This window comes from Gekko japonicus, unplaced genomic scaffold, assembly GCF_001447785.1.
Source record: "Gekko japonicus isolate JY-2015 unplaced genomic scaffold, Gekko_japonicus_V1.1 scaffold2476, whole genome shotgun sequence".
Classification (NCBI taxonomy): Eukaryota; Metazoa; Chordata; class Lepidosauria; order Squamata; family Gekkonidae; genus Gekko; species Gekko japonicus.
In genome coordinates this window covers 153,005-179,042 of record NW_015168119.1, presented here as the reverse complement: position 1 = coordinate 179,042, position 26,038 = coordinate 153,005, and the positions used below count along the sequence as shown (strand labels likewise).

Below are 26,038 nucleotides of genomic sequence, written 5' to 3'. Positions count from 1 at the left end.
AATGATCCCTCATTCCAAACCAATGTTTTATTTGCTGTTTTTATGTTTTCGATGTATTTAACTCTGTTTTTAATTGTTTTAATGATGCATGTAGGGGAGTTGCTTTTAATGGTTTTAATATGTGATTTTGTCATGTGTGTTTTAAATAGTCACCTTGGTGGCCCTTGTAAGGGCAGAAAGGCACGATACAAATGTTGTAACTAAAATAAGCAGTAGACTCAGTACATATAAAAGGAAGTCCTTCTTCCCACAGTGCATAATTAATTAATGGAATTCCCTTCCACAAGATGCAGTGACTGTCAGATAGCTAATTTATGCAAGATGCAGGGTACAGCCAAAGTACTTATGCAGCAGGATTTCTTGCAGCCCAGAATCTCACTTAAAATACTTTTAAACTGTGTTTAGGCCCTTAATGATACACCATTAGCCAATCAGAAAGCTGTATCCTACGGAACAGCTAGAGCTGTATGCTGACAGTACATTTGAACTGCTTGTTGAACGGGCAATATACAATGAGGCACAGGAAAGTGCTTTCCCCACACCCTACACCCAGCATAAATTGGTTCTTAAATCGTAGCCAGATTCATGAAAGACACATCTATCAGAGTGATAACGATATGGAAGTTTCATGTTCAGAGGCAAAATAATTTTGAATTTCAGGACATAACTGTTTGTTTATTTGTTTATTAACTTTTATTTTATTTAATACATTTGTTAGCTACCTTTCTCCCTTGCAAAACTCAAGGCAGCTTACAATATGAATAAAACGTTATGAAAAACACAATAAAAACAACAGTTATAAAACCTATACAAGTCACAGATTAAACATTCCAGTTAGGTCTGCCAATAACAAAAGCTAAATCAGTCAAAGCAGCAATGAAGGGGGGCATCTACCCACCAAATGAGCATCTTTTATTGGTGGGACTGTCAGGTGAGCTTCTCTTGATTCCTGGGTAGGATTGTATGAGAGAAGATGGTCTTTCAAATACCCCTGTCCCAAGCCGTGTAGGACTTTAAAGGACCAAACTAACACCTTGAATTGGGCTTGGGAGCAGATCAGTAGCCAGTGTAATTGCTAAAGTGTTGGGGACATGTGCTTCCGATAGCTGGCCCTGACCAGCAGTCTAGCTGCATCATTTTGCACCAGTTATAGCTTCTGAACACTCTCCAAGGGTAGCCCCAAGTACAGTGCATTACTATAGTCCAGTCTAGATATAACTAAGGCATGGATCATCTGAATGACCCAGGAACAGAGGCAGATGGAGCACCAGCCAGAGCTAGGCAGACGCACTCTGAGTCACAGCAGTCACCTTCCTAAGGTGACCACTGTGTCAAGCAGTGCTCCCAAACTGCGAACCTGTCTTTTCAAGGTGTGTATAACCCCATTCAAGACAGGGGAGATCTGAAGTCCCTGGCCTGCCTTTCCACTAACCCAGGGAACCTCAGTCTTGTCAGGATTAAGTTTCAGCTTCTTCACCCTCATTGAATCCATTATGGACTCCAAGCACCGGTTCAGAAAATCAACAGAATCCTCATGGAAGATTTTTCTTTTCAGAGCACCTCTAATTGCTGTCTCTTTGAGCATGGGTGGCACAACTCTCACTTGCAAAGAAGCATTTACCGCTCCCCTTATCCACTCAGCCAGCCTCCCTCTGGCAGCTTTTGTCAGCCAAAAAGAGCAAGGGTCAAGAACACAGGTGGTAGGTCTCACCTGCCCGAGGATCTTGTCCAGAGGTCATTTCATAGAAAAAGAGCTGCAGGAGCTCATTAGCATACCTAATAAGCTATTAGCATAATAACTATTAGCATATGCCACGCCCCTGGAGGGGAAGCCAAAGGGGGGGAGGCATCTTCAAAAGCCTCCCCTTCCCCTTCCCTTCTCCAGCTGGCCTGCTAAGGCGGGCTGGGGGGGGGGAAGCGAAGAGAGAAGAGATTTAAAGTTTAAACCCTTTCTCTCTGGAATCACACTGCAGTGGCGGTGCGATCTTTCCATTATATTCTATGGGGTCATAGAATAGAATGGAGAGATCACACCGCTGCTGTGGCGCGGCTCTAGAGAGAAGGAACTTGGGGACGGGGGTGGGGAGCTGGGGGCAGGGCTTGCTGCCACCACCATTTGTGCCTGCTCCTGGGCCGCCGGCCCCAAATGACCCCTGACTCTTGTCCACATCTTTAGGATCCACAAGCTGAAAGGCATCCATATAACTCATATAAGCAGATGCCAAAGGTACATCATCCAAACATGCATCTATGCTGGCATCTAACCCAGATTGGATCTAAGTGATTTTGTCTCCAAAGTGAGTGGCAAATTGATCATACTGAGCCATCATGTGGTCAGAGTCCAAATCCTTGGGGCTATGATGTCAGAGTCCCAGAACCACACAAAATAGCTCAGCTGAATGATTATGTGCAGACTCAATGGTGGAAGAGAAATAGTGCCTTTTCACTGCCACAGAATAGGCTCTACTGTGGGCTCTGTGCCATGTTCAATCAGTGTTGCTCCAAGTTTTCTGCCAGCAGCACTCTACCCATCACCCCTCCTGTTTCATCACCATCAGCTTGGCTCTGACTAGGAGGACAGGGTGCTTAGGAATGATTACATCAACTGCTTGGGCCATCTCCTTATTCCAGACAGCAGTCAGATCCTCAACAGAAATAGATGGGATTATAGGAAATAGACGGGATGGCAAGAGATCTGGGACTGGATCTTTCTACAATTATTATTTTTAAGTAGTTGTTCAAGGTCCTGATTTGGATTGGAACCACTCAGAGAGGAGAGAGGGTTGACCCACCCCCACATAATTTGCCCTGCTCCGTTAACAGTCAAAACCACAGACACACTTCATTAGCCTTTGAAGGAAAAAAAGGCAAGCGAAATACTGATGCCGATCTTTTTCATTTCAGTTCGTCTGTCTGTTGCGCTTATACCCAACCCTCCCTCCAAGGAGTTCAGGGCAATCTGTATTGGTCTCCTCTCCTCCCTTTTGCCCTGTGAATTAGCTTAAGCTGAAAGAGAGAGTGTGGCTGACCCACAGTCACCCAGCAAGTTTTCATGGCTGAGTGGGGTTTGAACCTGGGTCTCGCAGAGTCTAGTCCTACACTCTAACCACAACCCCACACTGGCTTTCAAGGATAATAACAAACAGGAGAAGGCAGTTTAAGTTGATAAAATCATGCAGGGGTGGAAGAATTAAACCCCCTTTCTGTGCCAGTATTCTGTTGGATGATTTTTCACATGCAATGGGCACAAAGATATCATTGAGAACTTGCTGTGAAGAAACAGAAAATGACAAGAAGGAAGGTTTGATTTTCACAAGGGAGAAATTGGTACTTTCAAGTCAAACCAACAGGGATGAGAAAATTGAGAGCATCCCTAATAATTTTATGCATCTTAAATTACTGGTGTGACTCTTGATGAGGCATATATCTTTGAGACATACTATGGGAAATACTAAGTTCTCCACTTGTGTAAAAGTAAAAAATAGTGATGAATGCAATTTTTAACTTTCCTGGGTGTGCGATTAAAATAAATTCGAGATGGCCAGTTTCCTGGTTCTTGGGACCGCTCTTTTGTTCAGACATTTTTGGAAGGGGTGATGCAGAGATACCTAACCTGCTCACAGATAAAGGGCTGTAATAAAATATTACATCACCTCAGCTATGTTCTGAGGAGAGCCTTGTGCTCTTCAGATAGTAACCCACTGGTGGTCCCCAGCCCCAAAGTCATCTGGCTGTCCTTTTCAGTCCTGGCCCCAACCTAGTGGAACCTTATGGAATTCCACAGGGACTGCAAGGGTGAGATGTTCCACCAGACCTTTGGTTGAGAACAGTGATGGTTTTTCATCTTGGCGGGCACCCTCTTCCGCTCTCCACATTTGCCTTACCCCTTCCCCCCTGCCTGCGAAGCAACTGGCAATCTGAAATGGGATTGTTTGCCAACTGTTTTAAAATGTGTTGTTCAATTTTAGTTGTTTTATCTAGTGCATGTTCTTATTCATATTGTACATTGACCAGAGCCCTTCAGTAGCAGGTCCTGGGCTGCTGCTGCTGCTGCTGCTGCTACTTATTATTATTATTTTCCAGAAATGAACGGAATCACAATTCAGTCTACTGTATCTGAACTACATAAAAAGATATATTGCCTGTGATCCAGCAGAGCATTTCTGCTCTGCACCTTCTGGCTGCAGCCCCCAATCCCCCCCCCCCCGGGGCAGAAGGGGGAAGGCAAGAAGGTCTTCCTCTGCAGCCTGAAATCCTTCCGCCTGCTGAAAAGCTCCCTTGGATCCAAGCAACTAGTTCTTTTCCTTACACATTTTGAATTAAATTTGGTACTCCCACAGAGGATGATACAGTTACTCCAGTAGCCAAATCAAGCCATTCCTTATCTAAACCACATACAAATTACAGCTAATCATACTATTAGAAGCTGAAGAGAAACCTGTTTTTATTTTCTAGATACTTCTCCATCCCTCCACCCCACCCTGAACTTCCACTTTTTCCCTTCCATCTCAAGCCCTTGAAAGAGTTATTAAAAACAAGAGTAAGGTCAGGCAGAATGTGGAGGAGTGATAATAGTCTCTCAAATCCATACTTACATTACTATCAGCTTTTCTGACCTCCATCCACCCATACCCAAGTAACTTATCTGTTAGAACAGATATGCTGCTCCAAGAATTAAATCTATAATCCAACTACTACAGTATCGTGTTAATGTGCCCAGAGTCGGGAATGTGCTGTGGGAGCTTTCCATGCACAGCTCCAATTACTTTTTCAGAGTAACTTTTTTGCATGTCCAATTAATTCTGGTCTGCATTTTCCTCCAAGGCATATAATGCTCCCATAGGAACTTGAAAGGTTAAAACAAGGACTGAACAGACCAGGTTGGAATCCATAAAAAGTTATTCTGAAAAGCTTCAAAATACTTCCAAGGTCAAAAAATGTCTGAGGAAAAAACAGTAAAGAAAACTAGCTGGAAAACCTAATGAAATACTTCACAAATATCTCTGCAATAAATGATTTGGCTCTCTAGAGTCCATGCTGGGATGTATACTTTGCTACAAGAGAAGGGAGCCAGGGTCTCTGCAGTGGGGATGGGCATGAATGGGGAGAATGTGCTTCAGTTTTTGGTTTGTGAACATGCTTGGTTTGTGAACCATGGACTGTCAGGAACTTTTTGGTGCTAAATGAACCTATTTGCTTCATGAGGTTTGTGATGTGGTAGAAACCCCCCCCCGGCATGCTAGAGACACAAAACTCACAGGGGATCTCTGGCTGACTCTCCTTTACCAGCCCTCCATGTTTGATGAAGATTAGATTGACGGGGTCCAAGTTAGTGCCCCCCAAAGAAGTTGCCCCCAGGAAACTGCTTTCTGGGGAAATAACAGTGCAGGTTCAGGAGGTTCAGGAGTGTATAGAGCAGATCCTGTGCAAGCTAGAGACACCAAACTCACTAGGGATCTCTGGTTGCCTCTTTTCTACCTGCTCTCCAAGTTTGGGTAGGAGGGAATTTATGGGTTCTGAGCTATAGCCCCCCCAAAGAAGGTGTCTCCGTCCTCCATTGTTTCCAGTGGAGGGGGGGGACAGCAAAAAAACACTAGAAGCCCAGCAAAACAGAATCAAAGTCCCTGAGAATCTCTGCAGTAGACACTGAAGGTGGGGGACACTTGCAAGCCCAGCAGAACCAGTGCAATGTGTCCAGCAGAACCAGTGCCACTGTGGCACAGCAAACCCAAAAGCATTAAGATCAACCCAGAGAATCTTTGCAGTAGAAACTGGGAGGGGGGCATTTTTGCAAGCCCAATAGAACATATGGCAGTGCAAACCCAACAGGACTAAGGTCATGCCAGGAAAGCGTTTTTGGGGGAAATGTCAGGGACAGGTTCAAAAGTGTATAGAATGGACCCACTGCAAGCTACATGCACCAAACACACAGGGAACCTCACCCTGCCACCTGCTCTTCTACAATCTCTCCAATTTGGGTACAGATTACATTTCTGGGGTCTCAGTTACACACACACCCAAAAGATCTCCCCAGTGCTCTCTCTGGAAAAGACAGCTGCAGTTACAGGAGTCTATGGAAGGGCTCAGGAACAAGCCAGTGACACCAAACTTACTGGGAAACTTCACTTAGGTAGACCCCTCCAGCCAGACACTGGAAGCAAAACAAGCCTTCCCCTACCCTCGCAGCCTCCTCCCCCCAGAAGCCTCCAAAGGCAGAAAGGCAGATATCACCCAGAGTTCTGACAGGGCTTCCCCCCAAAAAACCCCACGACAGCTTGGCAGGCATCCTATCCACACCACACGAGCAAAAGAAGCAGAAGAGTGGCGTTTGAAGCAAGCTCTCAGGATTGCTCCAGTTACTACTTTACATTAGTACTGTTAAAAGCCACTCCTCTGCTTGCTTTAAATTCCTGAAACCTCTGTGTGCCGTGAGGGTGAAAATGGGTGCAAAAGGTGCTTGTGGTGGTGGGGGAAATCCTTCATCCCCCCACATACCACAGGCCCCCATTCTCAGGTACCAAACCCATCCTGCCAGCCCACTGCAGCCTGGCCTTAGCAGGGCACCACCAGGGGTCTCAAAGCCTCCTTTCCCTGATCTGTTCCTGGGGCTCTCCACAGAGGCAACAGAGTTGCTAGCACTGCCCAGACAACAGTAGTTGCTCTTTGGAGAGGAGGACTCTGAGAGCAGTGGTTCAGAGGGTGGGAGGGGGATCCCAAAGTTTGGAAACATTTCCACACCCTCCCTAGTGATCCCTGTGTGGCAGAGTGTCAGGTGTGCCACACCCATGTCCAGAGGGGTGCAAACCCCAACACTTGTTCTCCTCTGTCTTCTCCAGGCACCTGCAAAGGGTGTACCCAACTATGTTGCCCCTGGAGGAAGGCGTGGGAGCTAGCAGGAGGAAAAATAGTCCCACTCCCACTTAGCAGGGAGAAGCAGAGGGGTAGCAGGAGGCTCCTCCAAGAAAGGCTCCATGCACATGGGCGGGACATCAAGGTGGGCCACCCTCCAGGAGGTCAAAAGTGCTATGTGAATGGCCTAGGAAGCAGTCACTCACCTCCTCATCAGCGAGATGATTGCTGTGGATGGCCAACCCTTCTCCTTCATGGAGGATGCAGCCATTTGCCAGCTGCAGTGACAATGGTCAAGGCTTAGCTCTCCAGAGTGCAAGGCAGAATGATGCACTTCATGGAAGACCTCTGGAACAGCCAGCAGGACTGTAAGGACATGGCCCAGGCCCCAGGAGGGAACGGTCCTGCCACCGGGCTACAAAATAATTCTGCTCCATGTGTAGGGGATGGATGCAGACCACACAGCACAAAATATCGCTGTCATGTGATACAGAGTAGCCTGAGGGAGGTGATAGGTGGTGGCAACATTGTCAATGGCTACATGGTCATGGATGCCAGCTCCAACATGCTGGCGAAGCATGTGTGCCTCAAGGGCATCATCTGTCTGGTGCACACACTTTAGCTGGGGAGCACTGTCAAGGCCACCTGAGATGCTGCACCCCTTGAGACACAGTCTTTGCTCGAGACCTGCTCAAGCCTGGTAACTCACTTCTCGCACATCATCAAGTCTGCCCATCTGCTGCGCAAGGGGGATGAGGAACTTCACCTACACCATGACTGCACATTTGGTGGAGCACACACATCATCAAGTCTTCCCATCTGCTGCGCAAGGGGGATGAACTTCGCCTACACCATGATTGCACATTTGGTGGAGCAGAAGAGTGTGGTGCAGGATGTTATCTCCTCCAGGACCATCCTGCACGGGGAAGATTAGCTCAGCATCAGCTCCAGTGTCTGGCTGACCCTCTCCCAAATGGTGCATGTCCAGGACACCATCAACATGCTCTGCACCGATACAGCCAGCCTGGGGCAAGTCGTCCCCCAGATTTGAGGGCTGGACCAGGCGCTGGCCTCTGCATTGGAGCCACCTGTTCTCCCACAGGTCAGGGCCTTGGCAGAGAGTTTACAGATGGGCATCACCACCAGGTTGCATCCTCTCTGCAAGAAAGGGAAGTACAAGCTGGCCTATATCTGTGAATACCAGGTAAAAGGCAGCATTGCTCTCCTGAATGCAGAGCTCTAGCAATGGAAGTGTGAGTGCTGCAAGTGCAGAGGCTACAGGCCAGCAGATATGCCCAGAAGGAACAGTGCATGGAAGACACTGGGGAAGAGGAGGAAAAGCCACAACCCAGCACCTCTGCCTCAAAGAGCCCAACCAAGGAGAAGCCCCACTACTGATTGTCAGTAGTGAACTGGGAGGTCACTGACGGCGGGGATGCCAGGTGTGCAATGGTGGAGGATTCGGCAGAGGTGATTGTGAGGGAGTACCTCGCCAAGTCCCCTGAGCCTACTGACCCCCTGGAATACTGGTCATGCAAGTCTGTCAACTGGCCCAATCTCTTTTGTGTGACCATGAACCCTGAATCAACGTAACACCCTAACCCCAGCAGAGGAGAGGAGAGGAAAGTCAGGAGGGTATAAAACATGGGTCCTCTCAGCCGAGGCACTCAACATGAGCAGCAAAACAGGGTGGCTCAGAGTCTTGAGCCCATCTAACACCCAAACCTCAGCAGGGTAGAGGAGTTCACAATCAGGAGGATATAAAATGTGGGTACTCAGCCCCACTGTTAAGTTAAGCCCCACTGCTCAGTGTGAGCAGAGAGATGGGTTGGCTCAGAGCCCTGAGTCCACCTAACATCCCCAAACCCCAGCAGAGAAGAGGTGTTCACAATCCAGAATAAAGGAATGTGCTCTGATCTTGACAAGTTCCCTGCCTCTCTTTCTAACTGCTAACAGCCAGCAGAGGGAAGGCTGTGGAGCTGAGCTGATATATAGCATTCTGATCCCATAGAGCAGAATGGGAACTCTGTTACTGGCAGCCAGTAGTGTGCATTAAGCTTGGCAGGCTCCTATTGGCATTTCCAAGGCTGGAGAATTTCACACACACACACACACACACACACCATTGATTTCGAGTTTTGTAAACACTTTAGTTGAGCGAAGACAGTCTGGAAATGTATCTGTTCATGAACCACCAAAGCAGCACCAAAGTTTGTGGAATGTTCGTGCCAGTCGCCCTTCCAGGAACATCACCTCACAAACCATGAACCGGCTGAAACTCATGACAAACATTACTTCATGAGCTGGTTTGTGTCCATCCCTACTCTGCAGTCACCCTCCACCACTATAGACAGTGAGCAGGAGTGGCATCCTAGTTTGCATAGGAGGGAGCAAAAGATTCATAGCAGTTCCAAAAGGCCCAGCTTTGGCATAGATTTACAATTAAATGGTGAAAGATGATGTGCATTTTAAGAGCATTTGTGGTGTTTACTTTTTATGAATGACAGAAAAAGTAGTTTTATGCCTGACATACATGCATATTCCTAAGGAAAATTTGCATGTGGTCTGAAATGTGGTGAGGTACTGCCTTCATTCCTAAGCAGCACTTCTAAGGATGAGCAAAAGAGTGGGAAACCCCACCTTGTAGTGCTGCTTTATTCGTACCTCTGTAGAAGCATCTCTAGTGGTAATAGACCAATAATATCATTGGGCAGTGATATCATCGGGCAGTGATTTTGGGCCACGAAAAGCATTTAAGCAGAAAAATGTGACTTCAGATGGCTCCTCCCCTATACACCCCTTCCAACAGTAGTACTTGGTGAGTGCACAAGCCCTCTACCTTGCTGTTGGCTACCGCTCACTGGTGCTGATCAAGAAGTCTAACGAGCCATGGGCCACACCAAGTCTTCTAAACTTCCCCACATTTCTTGAACCTATAGACATGGGAAGTAGTACAATAGCCCCATCCCAATATCGATGACAAACAACCTCAGAATGAGCATTGGAGAAGGAACCAGAGTCTTGATGGCAGTTGTTATTCTGGGAAGTGGCCACTGAGAAGACCGCATCCCTAACTTCACTGTGCTCTGTTTCTAGTGTACCGCCGGAAACATCAGGAACTGCAAGCCATGCAAATGGAGTTACAAAGTCCTGAATACAAACTGAGCAAGCTGCGCACCTCCACCATTATGACTGACTACAACCCCAATTATTGCTTTGCAGGAAAGACCACGTCTATTAGTGACCTCAAAGAGGTGCCTCGGAAAAATATTTCTCTGATAAGGTAAACAAGTCTTTCTGACTTCTCAGTGCATCACAAAAGAAGCTCAACAGCACTCCACCACACAAATGCATATGAGCCCAGTACATGCACGTACCTTCTCTTTTCCTGTTGTATATTGAGCCTGATAAACAAGCACAGAAAAGGGCTACTGGAGTTAAGATAGTCTTCTGTATTTGCCATTCCAATATATAAGGAATGGATGGAAGCTGGGTCTTCCATAGTTTGTTTCATCCTGATGATTAGACAAGAAATTCAACATGTGCTTGTTGTAGATGATCCAAAAAGCCATCATATGAAAACTCAAGAGATTCATCAAGCATTGACACTGAGTTGCCCAGGGTTTTAGACAATGCTGGCATCTGGTGCAATGACCTTTAGGGAGTTCCCTCAGTGCCTAGATTGCTGGCAATGTCAGTGACATCAGCAAATGCAGCCACACAGGAGTTGGTTTCACAAGGCAACACGGTTGGCAACCAGCAATATTAAGCCCAGGCTTATTAGGAATCAACTTTGAGGGAATTAAGGGAAGTGGCATGAGAAAATTTTTATTTGATTTGTATATTTGGAGTTGTAGCTGACTGAAATTTTACCCCAACAACGTAAATCATTTCATGTTTTTTCACAGTGTAAAGGGGTCACCTGTTGTTCCATGCATACATACGCATTAAACATCAGCCAGACCACCAGTGTGAATTAGACAATGTTAATCACTGCACATATGAAAACTGAAACATTGCTCTTCTTAATTACCCATCAATATGGTCAAAGCTTATGCTAGTTTATATTGATTTAGAATTTCACCAATTTGTATGGATACAGCAGTATTGACTGTTTATCTATCCATGCAGGTTTTGATTGGGAGAGGGCATATAGATGAGGAATGGAAAGTAAGGTATCTGAAGTGTATGCTTTCAGGCACTACTGACCACAAATATAAACTCTACTGTAAATAACAATCCATAATGTAAAAGTCCTATATGTTTGCAGTAAAATACAGTTTTATTCAAGAACATCTCAAGAACATGTCCTCGATCGCTTCCAGTCCAGCTTTCGCCCGGGTCATGGGACGGAGGTGGTGCTGGTCGCCCTGACTACCGACCTCCGTAAGCATCTGGATCGAGGTGGTGTGGCAGCACTGTTGTTAGATCTGTCAGCTGCATTTGACACGGTCGGCCACCAGTTGCTGGCCCACTGCATCGCCGACGTGGGGATCCAGGGGCTTGCCCTTCAATGATTTGCCTCTTTTCTCCAAGGTCAGGGACAAAGGGTGGTGATCAGGGATCAGCGGTCCCAGAGACATCCTCTTGAGTGTGGGGTGCCTCAGGGGGCGGAGCTGTCCCCAATGTTGTTTAATACATACATGCGCCCCCTTGCCCAGATTGCCCTGAGCTGTGGGCTTGGGTGTCATCAATATGCAGATGACACCCAGCTCTATCTGATGGTGGGCAGACAGTCGGACTCCGCCCCGGATTACCTCCATCAGGTGTTACAGGCTGTTGCTGACTGGCTCAGACTGAGTCAGTTGAAACTAAATCCGGCAAAGATGGAGGTCCTGGGCCTGAGTCAGATCGGTTCAGGGTTGGGGCTCCCTCTCCCAACCTTCGATGGGGCACCTTTGGTGCCAGTGTCGGAGGTTAGGAGTTTGGGTGTGCTCCTAGACTCCTCTTTAATTATGGAGGGCCAGGTGGCAGCCACTGCCAAGTCAGCCTTCTACCATCTTCGGCTGGCGCGGCAGTTGGTCCCCTTCCTCAACCATGATGACCTAGCCACAGTGATCCATGTGATGGTCACCTCGAGGTTAGACTACTGTAACACTCTCTACATGGGGCTGTCTTTGTCGCAAATCTGGAAGCTGCAGCTAGTGCAGAATGCTGCAGCCAGGTTTTTGATGGGTCTCTCTAGCGGGATCATATCTGGCCTGTGCTGAAAGCGCTGCACTGGTTGCCCATAGCGGACCAGATCCACTTCAGAGTTCTGGTTCCTACCTTTAAAGCCCTACATGGTCAGGGTCTTACCTAAGGGACCGCGTTTCCCCATATGTTCCCCCAAGGGCACTACGGTTGGGGAGTCATCATCACCTGGTAACTCCAGGCCCCAGCGAATTACTGGTGTAATGCCCAAATGCACACTCCTAGTGGAGCTGCCTCATGCTAGGCCACAGAAATACCCCATCCAACCTAGCTCTATCAACCTTTAACTATCTGAGGCTTTTACACAATAGCCTTCACCAGCCAGATACTTGAGATTATTTTATACAGACATGCCAGGGATTGAATCTGGGGACATGCACATGCTAAAGATGTGCCCTGCATTGACTGTGAGTGGATCACCACATTTTTATCACCCTAGAGCAGGGGTGTCAAATGTATGGCCCGCAGGCCAGAACCAGCCCACCTAAGGCTTTAATCCAGCCCGCGAACAAGTGGGCTCCTTCTGCTTTGGCTCTCCCGGGTGCAACTGGCTCCGCCTCCCCCTCACTTACTCCCTGCTTTTCCTTGCTACAATGGGTATGTGTGTTTCTATTTATTTATTTTTTGCTGGCTTCTTCTGTTTTGGCTCTGCTGGGTGCAACTGGCTCCACCTTCCCCTTGCATCCTCCATGCTTTTTCTTGCTACAGTGGGTGTGTCTTTCTTTCTTTTTTTGCTGGGCTCCTGCTTTGGATCTTCCTGGTGTAGCTGGCTCCACCTCTCCCTCTCTTCCTCCCTGCTTCAACTTGCTACTGTGGGTATGTGTGTTTCTTTCTTCTTTTTTGCTGGGCTCCTTCTGCTTTGTCTCTCCTGGGTGCAACTGGCTCCTCCTCCCCCTCACTTCCTCCCTGCTTTGCCTTGCTACCATGGGTATGTGTGTTTCTTTCTTCTTTTTTGCTGAGCCCCTTCTGCTTTGGCTCTGCTGGGTGCAACTGGCTCCGCCATTCCCTTGCCTCCTCTGTGCTTTCCCTTGCCACGGTAGGTCTATGTTTCTAGTGTGTGTTTTTGTTGGGCTCCTTCTGCCTTCGCTCTCCTGGGTGCGACTGGCTCTGCCTCCCCCTCACCTCCTCCATGCTTTGTCTTACTACAGTGGGTATGTGTGTTTCTATTTTATTCATTTTTTTGTCTGGGCCTGTTTGTGTTTACTTTAGATTGTGGGGGGAAGCGGTTGTGGCTCAGTTGAAGAACCTCTGTTTTGCATGCAGAGAGTCCCAGTTTCTATCCCTGGCACCTCCAGTTAAAAAGACCAGACTGTGGATTATGAGAAAGACTTCAACCTGAGACCCTGGAGAGCCACTGTCACTCTACGTAAACCTGGGGGGGGGAAAGCTTTCAATGCCCAGCCATTTCATATTTTCTCTTGGGCCATAGGCTCAGAGCATTGACCATGAGAGTGGGCTGGGGAAAGGGTTTGATCCCCACTCTAGACAGCACAGGGGCATCAGCCCAGTGCTGAATTGCTGGCTCTCCAGTCTGCCTATGTGGGGTTTCCTCTGCACCTGGGGCCTTGCAGTGATGACACACCAACTTGATGCTTACCCAGAAACTGGTAAAATATCTTTGTGTTTCTCTGTGTCCTCTATAAAGTTTACATCTCTGCTGCCTGGCATTACTTTTTATGACACACATGGCCTGGCCCAACAAAGTCCCTTTTATGTCAGATCCAGCCCTCATAACAAATGAGTTTGACACCCATGCCCTAGAATATGGCAGAGAACTCTGGGAAGTGATCGTGGGGAGCATCGCTGTTTTTTAAAAATCTGTATGATAGATCCTCCCTTAATTTTTAAATAGTGGGTAAATCTGTGCTTATAAGAATGACTTGCTGGAATTTATATAATAAATATTTTAAAGAGAGAGAGAGAGAGAGAGACAGAAAAGAGTGACTTTCTGGGCTGGCACCTCCAGCAAAATTAATTGATAGTTGCTGTCAAGACAAGGGCATTTTAACATGTAAAGCTGTGTGATGATGCTTGATGATGGAAAATGCAAAGTGCTGAGATCTTAGTAGAGAGAGAGAGAAGGTTTTTATTGTATTTAGCCATAGGCCATTAGAAACCACAAACAGAGACGAATGCAATAAAACATGGGAAATTGTATAAAATAAAATACAGTCTAAAACATTGTAAATCCATAATACCAAGGTTATAAACAGTTAATTAATTCACAGCACACCCACTAAAATCGGTATTAGCTAGTTCCCCTAGGAACAGCATTGGCCCGTATTTTCCTTGCAGCCAAGGCAAATAAAGCCTTTCTATTGGATACATCGGCATTGGCATCGGCTAGCAAAAATATAATCTTCTCTGGGACTGAATAAAAGCTTAAAACTGATAAAATACCAGATAAAAATTTTGACCTAGGTTGGGAATACAATGGGCAATCAAAGATGTAATGGGAAAGATCCTCAATAGCAGGAGAGCCACAAATACATAAACACTGTGCCTTGGGTGTTCTACTATAGCGGCCGAGATCTTAGTAAGAAAAGCAATAGAACACCAACTGAGAAATTCAGAAAAATGAGAGATAGAAATTGCCTTAATGGTCGCATTGAGGCAAACTAAATGAGAAGCTTATCTTTTTCTTGGGTTGGTGAGGAGGCCACAACTACAGTCCCTGAACTGTCTGCCAGATTGTCCCAAGAACATAGCCTTTCTCACATTATATTTGGAAGTAGCTCTGAAACAAGATTTTACATTGGCCACAAGCTTTAATAGAGTATACATATAAAGCCACCATATGATTTGAGTGCAGACATTTACTAAAAATGGTCATTATTATTTACATGTTATGACAACCTTGTTCACTTCCCTCCCTCAGAGGCAGAATTTTCTCTCCGGTTTTCTCTCCCTTTCTGACTGAGCAGCCCTTTTTAGCTAGTTTCTTCTTCTCTGAAGATCTATGGCTGTCCCACCCTATCACGTATGATATTTTGCTGATGGCTCAACCCAGGAACCTGAGGGAAGGGACAAGATCAACCCTTTAACTTAAACTACTGAAATGGCACACAAGAGGCTCTTTAAGGTTCAAAAATAACAAAATATTTTAGTCAATCATAGAGGGTAAAAGGTCAGGTGAAATCAGGGGTAAAATGTCTGAGGTAAATCAATAATGAACTCTGAGGTGAATCAGGTTCAGACTACAGTTCATATGTTTCAAGCAATTGAGAGTTTCTTAAGCTTTCACACAGTCTTAGAATCTTTTAAGATGAGAGGCTTTTGTTTCAATGTTTCCTAAACACTCCAGTATACTTTTTTGAGCTTAACTGTCTTTTGGTTTCCAGAAGTCAGGGATACACTATCCAGTTCCCAAATTCCTTCACTAAAAACACCAGTATAGCTTCTTGAGTTTTACTGACTCTTCAGGTTTCAGAAGGCAGTGTGTAAACACACCAGACCAGGGATCACTCCACACTTTGAGCTATCTCCTTTTTTCAGGAACATTAAAAAAAAAATTGTAGCCCTCCTATTTACAATTGCTATGCACTTCTTTATTTCTGTTGACATTATTGCTGTTAAGGTGCCAGGAATCTTAAGAGACTCCAGCAGCAACTGGATCCTGGTGCCGTGTTCTCTCTGCCACCATGTCTCCTTGCAGGAGAAGAAATATGGTAGCCTGCTGCCTACTAATTTGCAGTACTATTACTGAAGAACACTTGACAGGGCAGTATTGTAGTTATGAACTCGGTGGCAGTCTTGTGATACAGGGGGCCAGTAGAGTTCCCCCTAGTCCTATGCTGATTCTGACTTATCTCCAGTCTGATTACTTCCAAGACACCAACCTTAACCACTGCTGAGTCTAGTGGTTTTGTAGCAACCACAAGAGCAATTGAGAGAATTTTGTTTCACAGTTGGGGGAAAATGCCATTTGCATCCTGGGAAAATGTAATATTCGTAAAGAAAGGTACCTGCACACACACCCCATGTAACATGTGAGTAAGAAGAATGGTTTTAAACTAGTAGTCTGGAATGGCCCTGAGAAGTAAGCCTCTGCATAATTTGATGATTCTGTGTTCCGAATTTATAAGTTCTAATGATAAACCCCCAGCTAGATGTATTTTTCAAGGCAACGATCAATCCATCCTATTCTTCAAAAATCTGTCACTTTCTCCTGGGAGTGGTCCTTTGAGGCGCAGAAAGCTTCCACTCCTCTGTATTTTTTCTGTTCATGTCTGGAATAATAACTGGGGGGGTGTCTGGGGTTTTTTTAAAGATTTTTTTTTTTTTGTATTTGATGTGTTTTCTGTCAGTTGTTTTTCTTGGGAGAAAGCTTTTTGTTTTGCACTGTGTATGTATTTAGTTTGATCATTTCCCCCCTGCTGTTTCCTAGAGGTTTAAAGCTTTCATTCCTCTCCTGTATGCCCATACCCCCAACCAATTGTGAATCCCTTTCCATGTGAAATCTCAGATTTCATCTATTAATACACCCACCCTCAACAAAACATTTCTAAAGAGTTTCCAGAGCTGTCAACTCAGTGAGACCTATATTTGCTACATTCTGTTACTAGACGTCCAAATTCCTCATGGGATTTGACTACTGCTGCACATACAACAGTTTTTAAGACATTCTTTATTAATCGTAGACTGGAATAAGCAGTGACACAAAGCTGGTGTAATGAGCACACAGGAGAAAATCTATCTTAACAGGGGGCATGATTTATTTATTTGCACATTTTCTATATTCTTTAAATAATTAATCCTGAAATCCACTTTATAAATATTGTTCAGTATCTACAATAATAATGCTTAGGCCTGACATGCAGTTTCTTCTAAAACAAGTCTGGGATCCCATACAAAATGTTCCCATTTTCAGATCTGAAATGCATAGGTCACAAACTAAATCAAGGCATTATCCTACTATATAAAGAGTCAGCACGGCCATGTCAATAGACACCCTGATCCAGCTAAGTAGATCTGAACGTGCAACCAAGATTTCATGCACATATCTCTTGCAGGACCCACGGTTGAAATTGGGGCCACAGACATAAGGCAGATGCACATTTGGATGTGCATCTTTGTGTAACTCCAAGGGAGGATATCTATTAACACTGCATTGCTTTGAAGGGGATACAGATTTCCATTTGCCTTCAACACACAAGTCTCCGTCCATCTTCTCATGCTGGTAGTTACACATTACTAGCTTCTTTACAAGCAACAAGACATGTATCAAGGCCACTGTCCATTAAAAACAGAAACAACCCAGATAGGGAAGATAACGTCTGAGTGATTATTAAACAAAGTTTTTTGAATAAACTCAAAAAGTCGGGATTTTATATATACAGAAAGAATAGTTTCAGGTATGGATAGTGCTAGTTTATGGTTGTCATGAGTAGGGATGGGCAGGAACTTTGAAGCAGGAGAGAGTGAAACAGAGGGGTTTAATGGCTCACAGCCATTTAAACCTAACAGCGGACAGGTGGAGCCACCCAGGTGTTAGGTATAAATGGCTGTGAACCATTAAACCCATCCATTTCACACACACACACACACCAGAAGCTGGGGGAGTGAGAGTGATCACTGAAACTGCTTGCATCTATTTCAGCCTAACAGCTGATGGGTGCACCAGCCCCATTGTTAGGCTGAAATGGGTGCAAGCCATTTCAGAGATCCCTTTCACCCTTCCCCACAGGCCATAGGTTTGCCACCCCTGCTTTAAAACATCATACTTTTAAAAAAAAAGTAAAGCATGGATGGCCAGCCTATCACAATGGAAACCACAGCTGGCGTAAAGCATGGGGGGCTGGGGCAAGCTTGAACTACAGCTGGAAAGTTCTCAGCAAGCCATATGGTCAGTCCTGCAGACCGGACTTAAAGGAGTCCAAGAAAGGTGGAGGAAACTGTCTATATACTGTAGTAAAAAGTAAAGGTAAAGGTTCCCTTGCTCGAAAGCCAGTCGAGTCCGACTCTAGGGTTGCGGTGCTCATCTCCGTTTCAAAGCCGAAGAGCCAGCGCTGTCCAAAGACGTTTCTGTGGTCATGTGGCCGGCATGACTAAATGCCCAGGCACACGGAATGCTGTTACCTTCCCACCGAAGTGGTACCTATTTATCTACTTGCAATTTCTTGCTTTCGAACTGCTAGGTTGGCAGGAGCTGGAACTAGAGACGGGAGCCCACTCCATCATGCAGCACCCGGGTCTCGAACTGCTGAACTACTGACCTTCCACAGCCTGCAGTTCAGCGTCTTAACCACTTGAGCCACCGCAGCTCCATATATATACTGTAGTGCCCACTGTGATAGTACTTTCTCACACTTTGGACATGATCTGTAGCCCATTGGCCAAACAGGTGGCTCATACTGACTTAGCCTTTAATCTTCCCCTATCCTAAAAGTGAGGCTGGGCTACAACATAAAGCTGGGTGAATGAGCCTTGTCTACTTGGAACTCTGGCTCATAAAATGGGGGGGGGGGGTACACACAGAATGTGTACTCAATGGTGCCCCATAATCAAATGGCCTTTGGGGAATACATCATTTTGGGTTAATCTGTAAAAGGGGTGCTAACATCTTGAACGGGGGCATTGCTTTCCAGTAGAAAAGGTTCTGTGCTTGTGACTTAATGGGCTGAGGGCATTGCTTGCTAGCAGGTTCCTCTGCTGAAGGGCTTTCAGCACCAACAGCAGCACTGCCTTAATAGTACCCCATAAAATTCAGACTTGACTGGTGTCACAAGCAGAGGGAACAAGGTATATAACACCATAAGGTTTAATATGGTAATACAAAAAGACGTCTTGCTTGAGTTTGAATGGAATCAGATCAGGGATGGATAACGATAACATTCTGTGCTATTGGTATTTTCAGTTAAGGAATTACATAACAATAGATATAAGGAATGGGACCTTGAAGACTGCTGTGACAAACTTCAAAATAACTATTATGAGCAATAAATCAACCAAAGGAATGTTATAAAAAAATACCCTGCTTTAATAGACCTACAAAGCCAACTGGGAAATAACTTTAGGAGAAAATGGGGAAAAATGACTAGGAAGGTAATAACAGAGGATATATGGAGTCGAATTTTCACTATGGGTTCAGCAGCATCTCCCTGTATCAGTTTCAAGGAAAGCCATTATAAGGTTATGTGTAACTGGTACCTTACATCATATTGGTTAAATAACATTTCTAAAAATGGCTGGGCCCAATGTTGGTATTCATCCAGCAGCTGGTTTTATCCTGAGTGTGCCAGACAACGTATTTATCTGGTAAAAAACGTTATTTAAGCACGTTCATAATTAATTACAATAACTATTTTGATCCTGTAGACATTTTCATGGAATACACTGTTTGTAAAGAATGCATTGGCGTACAGTCCAGTAAATAAAAGGCAATGAATATTAATTGGGAATTTTGTAATTACAGCAAAATTATGGTCTGTTTCCAAATAGTGAACAATCGTGAACTTCTCAATTTGGGAAAGGTTAGCTAAGATTTGGAAAATCTGGAGAAGTAGGTAAAATTAATAGAGTGTACAATTGCAGTGAAGTTGTGGTGAGAACTTTTGCTAGATCTTGCCATTGATTTAACTGCTGTGAGTAGCAATGTAGACTTTATGTATACAAATATATGTGTATTGAATTGGTTTAGTGTTTTCTTTTTAAATTGTATGTGTTTATAGTTCACTGATTTCATTCTCTTAGCTAGTGTGCTCTGAAACAGTTATATGATTAAAATTAATTTTAAAAGCTTAAAATCAAAAGGTCAGAGAAAAGATACCTCTAACTGGCACAACTCAGACTTCTTTCTATGTGAACATTTCACAGTATGAATGAAAGAGGGTTGATCTATTTTATATAATATTAACATAGTGTTCTGATTTGTCCAGAGGACTGGGCCATGGAGCTTTTGGGGAGGTATATGAAGGTCAAGTGGTTGGAATCCCCAGTGACCCCAGTCCATTGCAAGTAGCTGTCAAAGTAAGTGAAAAATGAGATAATTGTTTGAATGGCAGTGCTTGGGTGGCTTTTTTAAAAAAAATAAATCAACACAGCTGAATTCATGTTATCAGGTGCTTGTGGAGAACACATTCATGAGATGGTATTTGGGGGAAATTGAAGAATACAGACTTGCTATTCAGCAACATTCAATTTTGCTTCTCAGGCTCATCTTTGGAAGACACTGAACAAAAATCTTGTTAGTGGAAGAACTTCTGAATTACTCATGGCTGAGCACTGCAGACTCCACCTGTCCTTCCCTCCTCTGCATTCTTTTCTCACCCAGGTTTTGGGAGTGCCAGTCAAGATGGTATAGCAGGCAGGAACCATCAGTAAAAGCTTTTCCTGCCGGTCTAGGAATCTGTAGAGGCTTCTTGCAAACCTTCAGCAAGTTCTTGAAGATCCATGAAAGCATGCTCATATCTGTCTCTCGATTCTTTTCTAGACTTTACCAGAGGTTTGTTCTGAGCAAGATGAGTTGGATTTCCTCATGGAAGCTCTTATAATCAGGTGTGTTGATTAAAGTTGATTAAAGCCTTTCCATCTCGGGATACATCCAACAGAATGAAAAGCCATGGGTAGCTATTTTGTACCTGCTTATGTGTAGATTACACTATTTCGATAATACTGTTGCGAATGTACAGGCTAATAAATGATTCATTATCCTAGAAGCAGATGAAGGCTTGTTCCAGGACTGGAAATATGCATATGACCTTCTTCACATGCCATTACAGCCACCTCTAGGACTGGCAATCTATCAAAAAACAGGCAGGCTTCAGTATTGCAGGTCCTTCATGAACAGAATTCCCAATCCAAGACTTTTCATTCTCTTAGTATTCCCCTCCAACCAGACCCTAAGAATGGCTTCTGATCTCCGAGTGACCTAGATAGACAACCCACTTCACCAGGGTGAAATCTGTCAGGCAAGTCTGTGTCTTTTGAATTGAACATTGTTTCTTCATCACTCTTCTAGCAAGTTCAACCATCAGAATATTGTGCGCTGCATTGGAGTTAGCTTGCAAGCGCTGCCACGCTTTATTCTGCTGGAGCTCATGGCTGGAGGAGACTTGAAATCTTTCCTGAGGGAAACACGGCCTAGACCGGTAAGGGGAATGAATACCTTAGTGGTAGGATCTGAATGCTGTTTTCTTTTACTTCGTTCTTTGTGGTTAAACATAGCCTAGGGTGTTGGGGTTTTTTTTGCTAATCTTTGGTCCCGGTCACACAGGCAGGAAACTGCGGGGGGGGGGAACGTGGCTGTTAGCCCCGGGGCTAAAAACCGTGCGGTTGCTCGAGCAGACCTACCTATCGAGGTCCCGTGGAGGTCCCGTGGTAGGGGAGAGGTGCCGATCACTCCACAGTCCTGCGGCGTGGCAAAGAAGCGGGGCGCAGGGCAAACGGGTTGGTTGTTCTTTTAAAACGCAATTGTGCGCATGCTCCCTTGGGTGCGTGTGCGCATCCGTGGAGACTTTGGGAAAAAACTTTCTACGAGGGGACATGGGCGGGCGCCGGAACTACCTCCGGGGAAACACGGCCTAGACCGGTAAGGGGAAATGAATAGCTTAGTGGTAGGATCTGAATGCTGTTTTCTTTTACTTCGTTCTTTGTGATTAAACATAGCCTAGGGTTTTGTTTTGTTTTGTTGCTAATCTTTTAGTTGCTTGCCTTTTTTTCTGTCCTTTTTTCTGTGGCTCTGTTGCATTTTTTAAAAATATCATTAGCAACATTAATATTGACACTGACCTTATCCTGCACTGATGGAACAACAGAGTGATCAGATAAGCATTTCATCATGCAGCCTGTACAAGGACCTAGACAGAGTGATCAGATTTCATCATGCAGCCTGTACAAGGACCTCTCTCTTGCTGGGTCATAAAAGTAAAGGGTCATCTACATTAAGAGTGACTGTGCCATCCCAACGCATGTTATATGACTGCAGGATATTTCAGTTGTCATGCTGGCCCAGAGAGTAAAAAACACGGTGACTCTCTTGGATTGGGTCAAAATTTTGTAAGCTTTCAAAACACATACATTCTTCTTTCAGCAAAGGAAACATTATCGCATACAACTGACCATGCATGGCTATATTGTCACAGGATTGCTCTGGCTCTGGGGGTAGGGTGGCAGTCCCTGTGGTGCTTCAGGGAGGAACTGGTGTAGTAAGAAGGAGGTTTTGCAAGGGACACTGAGAAGGCAGGATTTGTTTTGGGATTCTGATAGCAATGTTTTATATAATATCTTAATTTAAAATTGCATTTTAAAATTACTATCAAATTATTGACTAGCTGCTACTATGTGATAAAAAACCCTATATGGCTTTTTATCCTGTCATGCAGAAAAGTTAAAGTCACTATTCAGCAGAAGCCACATGTCTGAACAGATCTAGTGTGTGTTGGACTCAGTGGGATCACACTTTTGACGAACTAGAAACAAACACACACAAAATTGCAAGAAAACACTTTTTCTGACACTAGAGATAATAAGACAAATAAAATAACAAAAGTTCCCCCCAAAAGCAAAATGACATTGGAATAGAGATCATTAGAGCCCTCCTGATGGATCAGACCTAGGCTACTAACATCTGTTTTTCAACAGTGGGCAGCCAGTTTTTACTGAGAAGCCCACTGGCAGGAAAGAAAGACAACAGCTGGCATTCAAAAATGTGTTGCCCCAAACATGGGAGGTTTCATTCAGTTATCATGGCTAATAGCCATTAATAGACCTAAAGCCATCCAAGTCAGTGGCCATCACTACTTCTCAGGGCATCAAGTTTTGTGTTAATTATGCATTGTTTGGAAGAGTATTTGCTTTTGTCTGCCCTACATCTTTGGCCCATGACCCTGAGTTTTAATATGTATATGACATACACTGTGGCATACACTGATACTCAGTTGCTTAGGAGCCACATATGGCTCTTCTGAGCACTATTTCTCAGTGTGGCTCCTGCCCCATACTTCAGGAAAGCAGGCAATGCCATTGCTAGAGGCTCGCATTTTGACAGGTGGTTCCCACCTTGGAAGAGCTGCTAGAAGAACAGAGAAACTGTGAACTTCCCTGAGGTACAGGCTTCATGCCACGGATGGAAGTAAATGCAGCTCTTTTGGCTGATGGTAATTTTGAATGTGGTGTAGGAAGGCAGCATGGTATAGTCTAATCTCATCAGATTTCAAAAGCTAAGCAGGGTCAGTACTTGAATGGCACGTGTGTATGTACATAAGTGTGACTTGGGCACTTATGTATGTACATAATTGCAAATGTGGCTCTTCATGAGCCACAGAGTGAGGACCGCTGTATGAAGGTAGATCTTATGGAACAGGGAGAGAGAACAAGGCTCCTTCTCTCAGTCTGCCTGGTCAACTGTTTCCTGGTCCCTTCCTTCTCAGAATAAAGAATCAGCCATTCTGCAGGAAATATAGTAAGGCCTCCTTTCTATTAGCTAGTTTTCACCAGTTTTCATTTGTTAGCCACCTTGAGCTTTTCTCTTGAAAAAGGAAGCCAGGATATAAATATAACAACTGAATCTGAGAGAGTTACTGTATTCTGTTAAGCAGAATTCTTTGACACTGACAGATTCAGGGAGAGGTAATTTAATTTTTTAAAGATCTCAACTTTGATAAACTAACACCACACTCCTGAACATATTTAAGTAGAGGTAAGCAACATATATTTCAACAGAACCTACTTCCTAGTAGGTCTGCTTAGGACTCCAGTATCAGCTATCTCTTCTTAGCAAGACAAAATAAAATGGAAGTGAATCAGTACAAGACTGAATGTGTGTCTATGTTTGATGAAAGATATGTATTTTGAATTACTGTTTTCAGTACTGGAAGGAAAGTAGAACTATCTGTTCCTTGTTTTCTATGCAATGAGACATGAGGCTACTCAGAGTGAGTTTTCATAAGCAAGATGTGTAATTATCTTTCTGTGGTTGATTATGTGGGTTAGTGAACAAATGTGTTGATTTTGTTCTTAAAATATGCAACCTTTGTAGATAGGAACACAGGGCACTTAGTTACAGCTATTGCTGGCCACAAAACAATGCTGCACTAGCTCTTACACCTAGTGACACCCCAGTTAACAGTGACACCTAGTGCCAGGATACAGAATTAGACATTCTAAACTTCAGATAGCTGTACAATCAGTAGATCAAAAATTAGCACACAAGACTAGTAAGAGAAAGAAGAAAAATCTCCCCAAAAAACGAATTTTTGGAAAATAATCTATTATAGGGTGAGAGACTCCCTACTAATTCTGACTGGATAAATTATACACAAGCAACCAACCACAGGGGAAAATCAGAAAAGGGCAAAGACAACAGAATCTCCACAGTAAAATTAGATTTCTAAACTGGGGTCAGAAATTATTTCACCACTGTGGGATTTAATGCAAACATATGTGGAATACAGATAAGAGAGACAAAGCTTTGTGAATCGTCGGCTCTGTAAACTCACCTTAAATCAGCATAGTTTTTTCAGGCAATCCTTAATATATATTTTTCTCTTGCTCAGTATGAACATGATTTCCTTTCACCTCTGCCATCCCCTTTCACCTAAATTAAAAAAATTATCTATTGGGAAGTACAGTAGGTCATTAGTTCTGCAACAAGGTCATGAGACTGACAGAGACTGAGAACAGAGGCCTCGGAACTAGAACTTGCACCACAGACTTCTAAGGAGTTAAAAGGACTTCTCTGCTCAAGGGGTTTGCACGTAAAAAAGCAATCAGGAGAGGTTCAGGGAAGATAAGCAGTAATTTCCCTCCTTTGTATCCTGCAGCTTGTTGCTCAAAGCAGTGATTATGCTGAACAATGGAGTCAGTTTGTTGTTCGGTCACCTTTCAGAAGGTTTGACCTAACAAGGGGATGTGTCGCTTTAATGCTTCCAGCCTATCCCTCCCTCTGAGCCACAGCCACACAGTTTCCAGCTGGCTGCATCATCCCTTCATCTGGGGAACAAGAGCAGCAAGGAGCTGTAAAGTGAATTTCTTCAACATTTCAAGGCTCCTTCAGTGCTCTGTATCTCAGCACAAAATGGGCCCAAACGCTTCATGTCTCAAACAAATTACCCTGTTAAATTGTCCTTGGCAGAGAGCATCTACTTTAGCAGAGACAGAATAAAAGGCTGTACAGGCTTGTTTTTTAAGGCTAAGGAAAGAGTTTTACATAAAATTCTGTAGTAGCTTAGTTTACACTACCTCTGAATTCTACCTGTTGGGTTCTTCTGTGCACAGAATTGCACAGAGCTCCTCAAATTGCAAAAATGTACACAAATACATGGATGCTGTTTTCTCTAAGCCTGTCTTCTGAGAGAGTAAGATACAAGAAACAAAACAGGGGACCTAAACACTGTGTTCAGTCGCCTCTCCAGATATTCACTTTTCTTGGGTTTAAACATCTGAAGGACACTGGGAGTTGCTACAGCTTTGAGCTATATGAATTCCCTTGCAAACATGTCTAGGTCTTCATGCAAGGAAAAGCAGATATCTAATGCAGTGTTTTCTGCCATCTTGTAGAGCAGTGCCTATGCCAGCTATGCCTGTTACAGCAAATAGCTTTAGATGTAGGGATACCCACCTGCTATTACAACTGATCTCCAGCCAACAGAGATCAGTTCACTTGGAGAAAATGTCTACTTTGGAAGGTGACTCTATAGCATCCCATGGAAGTCCCTCCCCTACGCTCCTCAGGCTCTACCCCCAAAATCTCCAGGTATTTCCCAACCCAGACCTGGCAACCCTATTTGGAGGAGATACTTGGAAGTGCATCCTCTTCTCTAATTCACCACTATATTGAAAGCAGCCTGCTTATCTCTCTCCTCCATACCCACATACAGGCAGAGGTCATTTCGGGGGGGGATCGCAGGGGAACGCAGTTCCCCCGGGTGAGGTGCGGGGGGCGGGGCACATGACAAAGCCCCGACCCCTGCTTCCAGCTGCCCCGCTTCCGGCCCTCATTCAGCCAGGAGGAGGCAGGAGAAGAGGGAGGGTAATTTGCTTCCTCCCTGCCTCTCCC

The 26,038-nt window shown here is 44.6% G+C and overlaps 1 protein-coding gene across 1 annotated transcript in view; it reads left to right on the top strand.

Moving 5' to 3' along the window:
• Positions 1-26,038, top strand: part of ALK (anaplastic lymphoma receptor tyrosine kinase) — a gene marked incomplete at its 5' end in the record, with an annotated part of 125,632 nt that overhangs the window by 74,375 nt on the left and 25,219 nt on the right. The window contains 4 exon segments of the mRNA XM_015414879.1: positions 9,946-10,132; positions 19,920-20,010; positions 20,474-20,538; positions 21,002-21,131. Of these exon segments, the coding sequence (XP_015270365.1) occupies positions 9,946-10,132; positions 19,920-20,010; positions 20,474-20,538; positions 21,002-21,131 (473 nt within the window).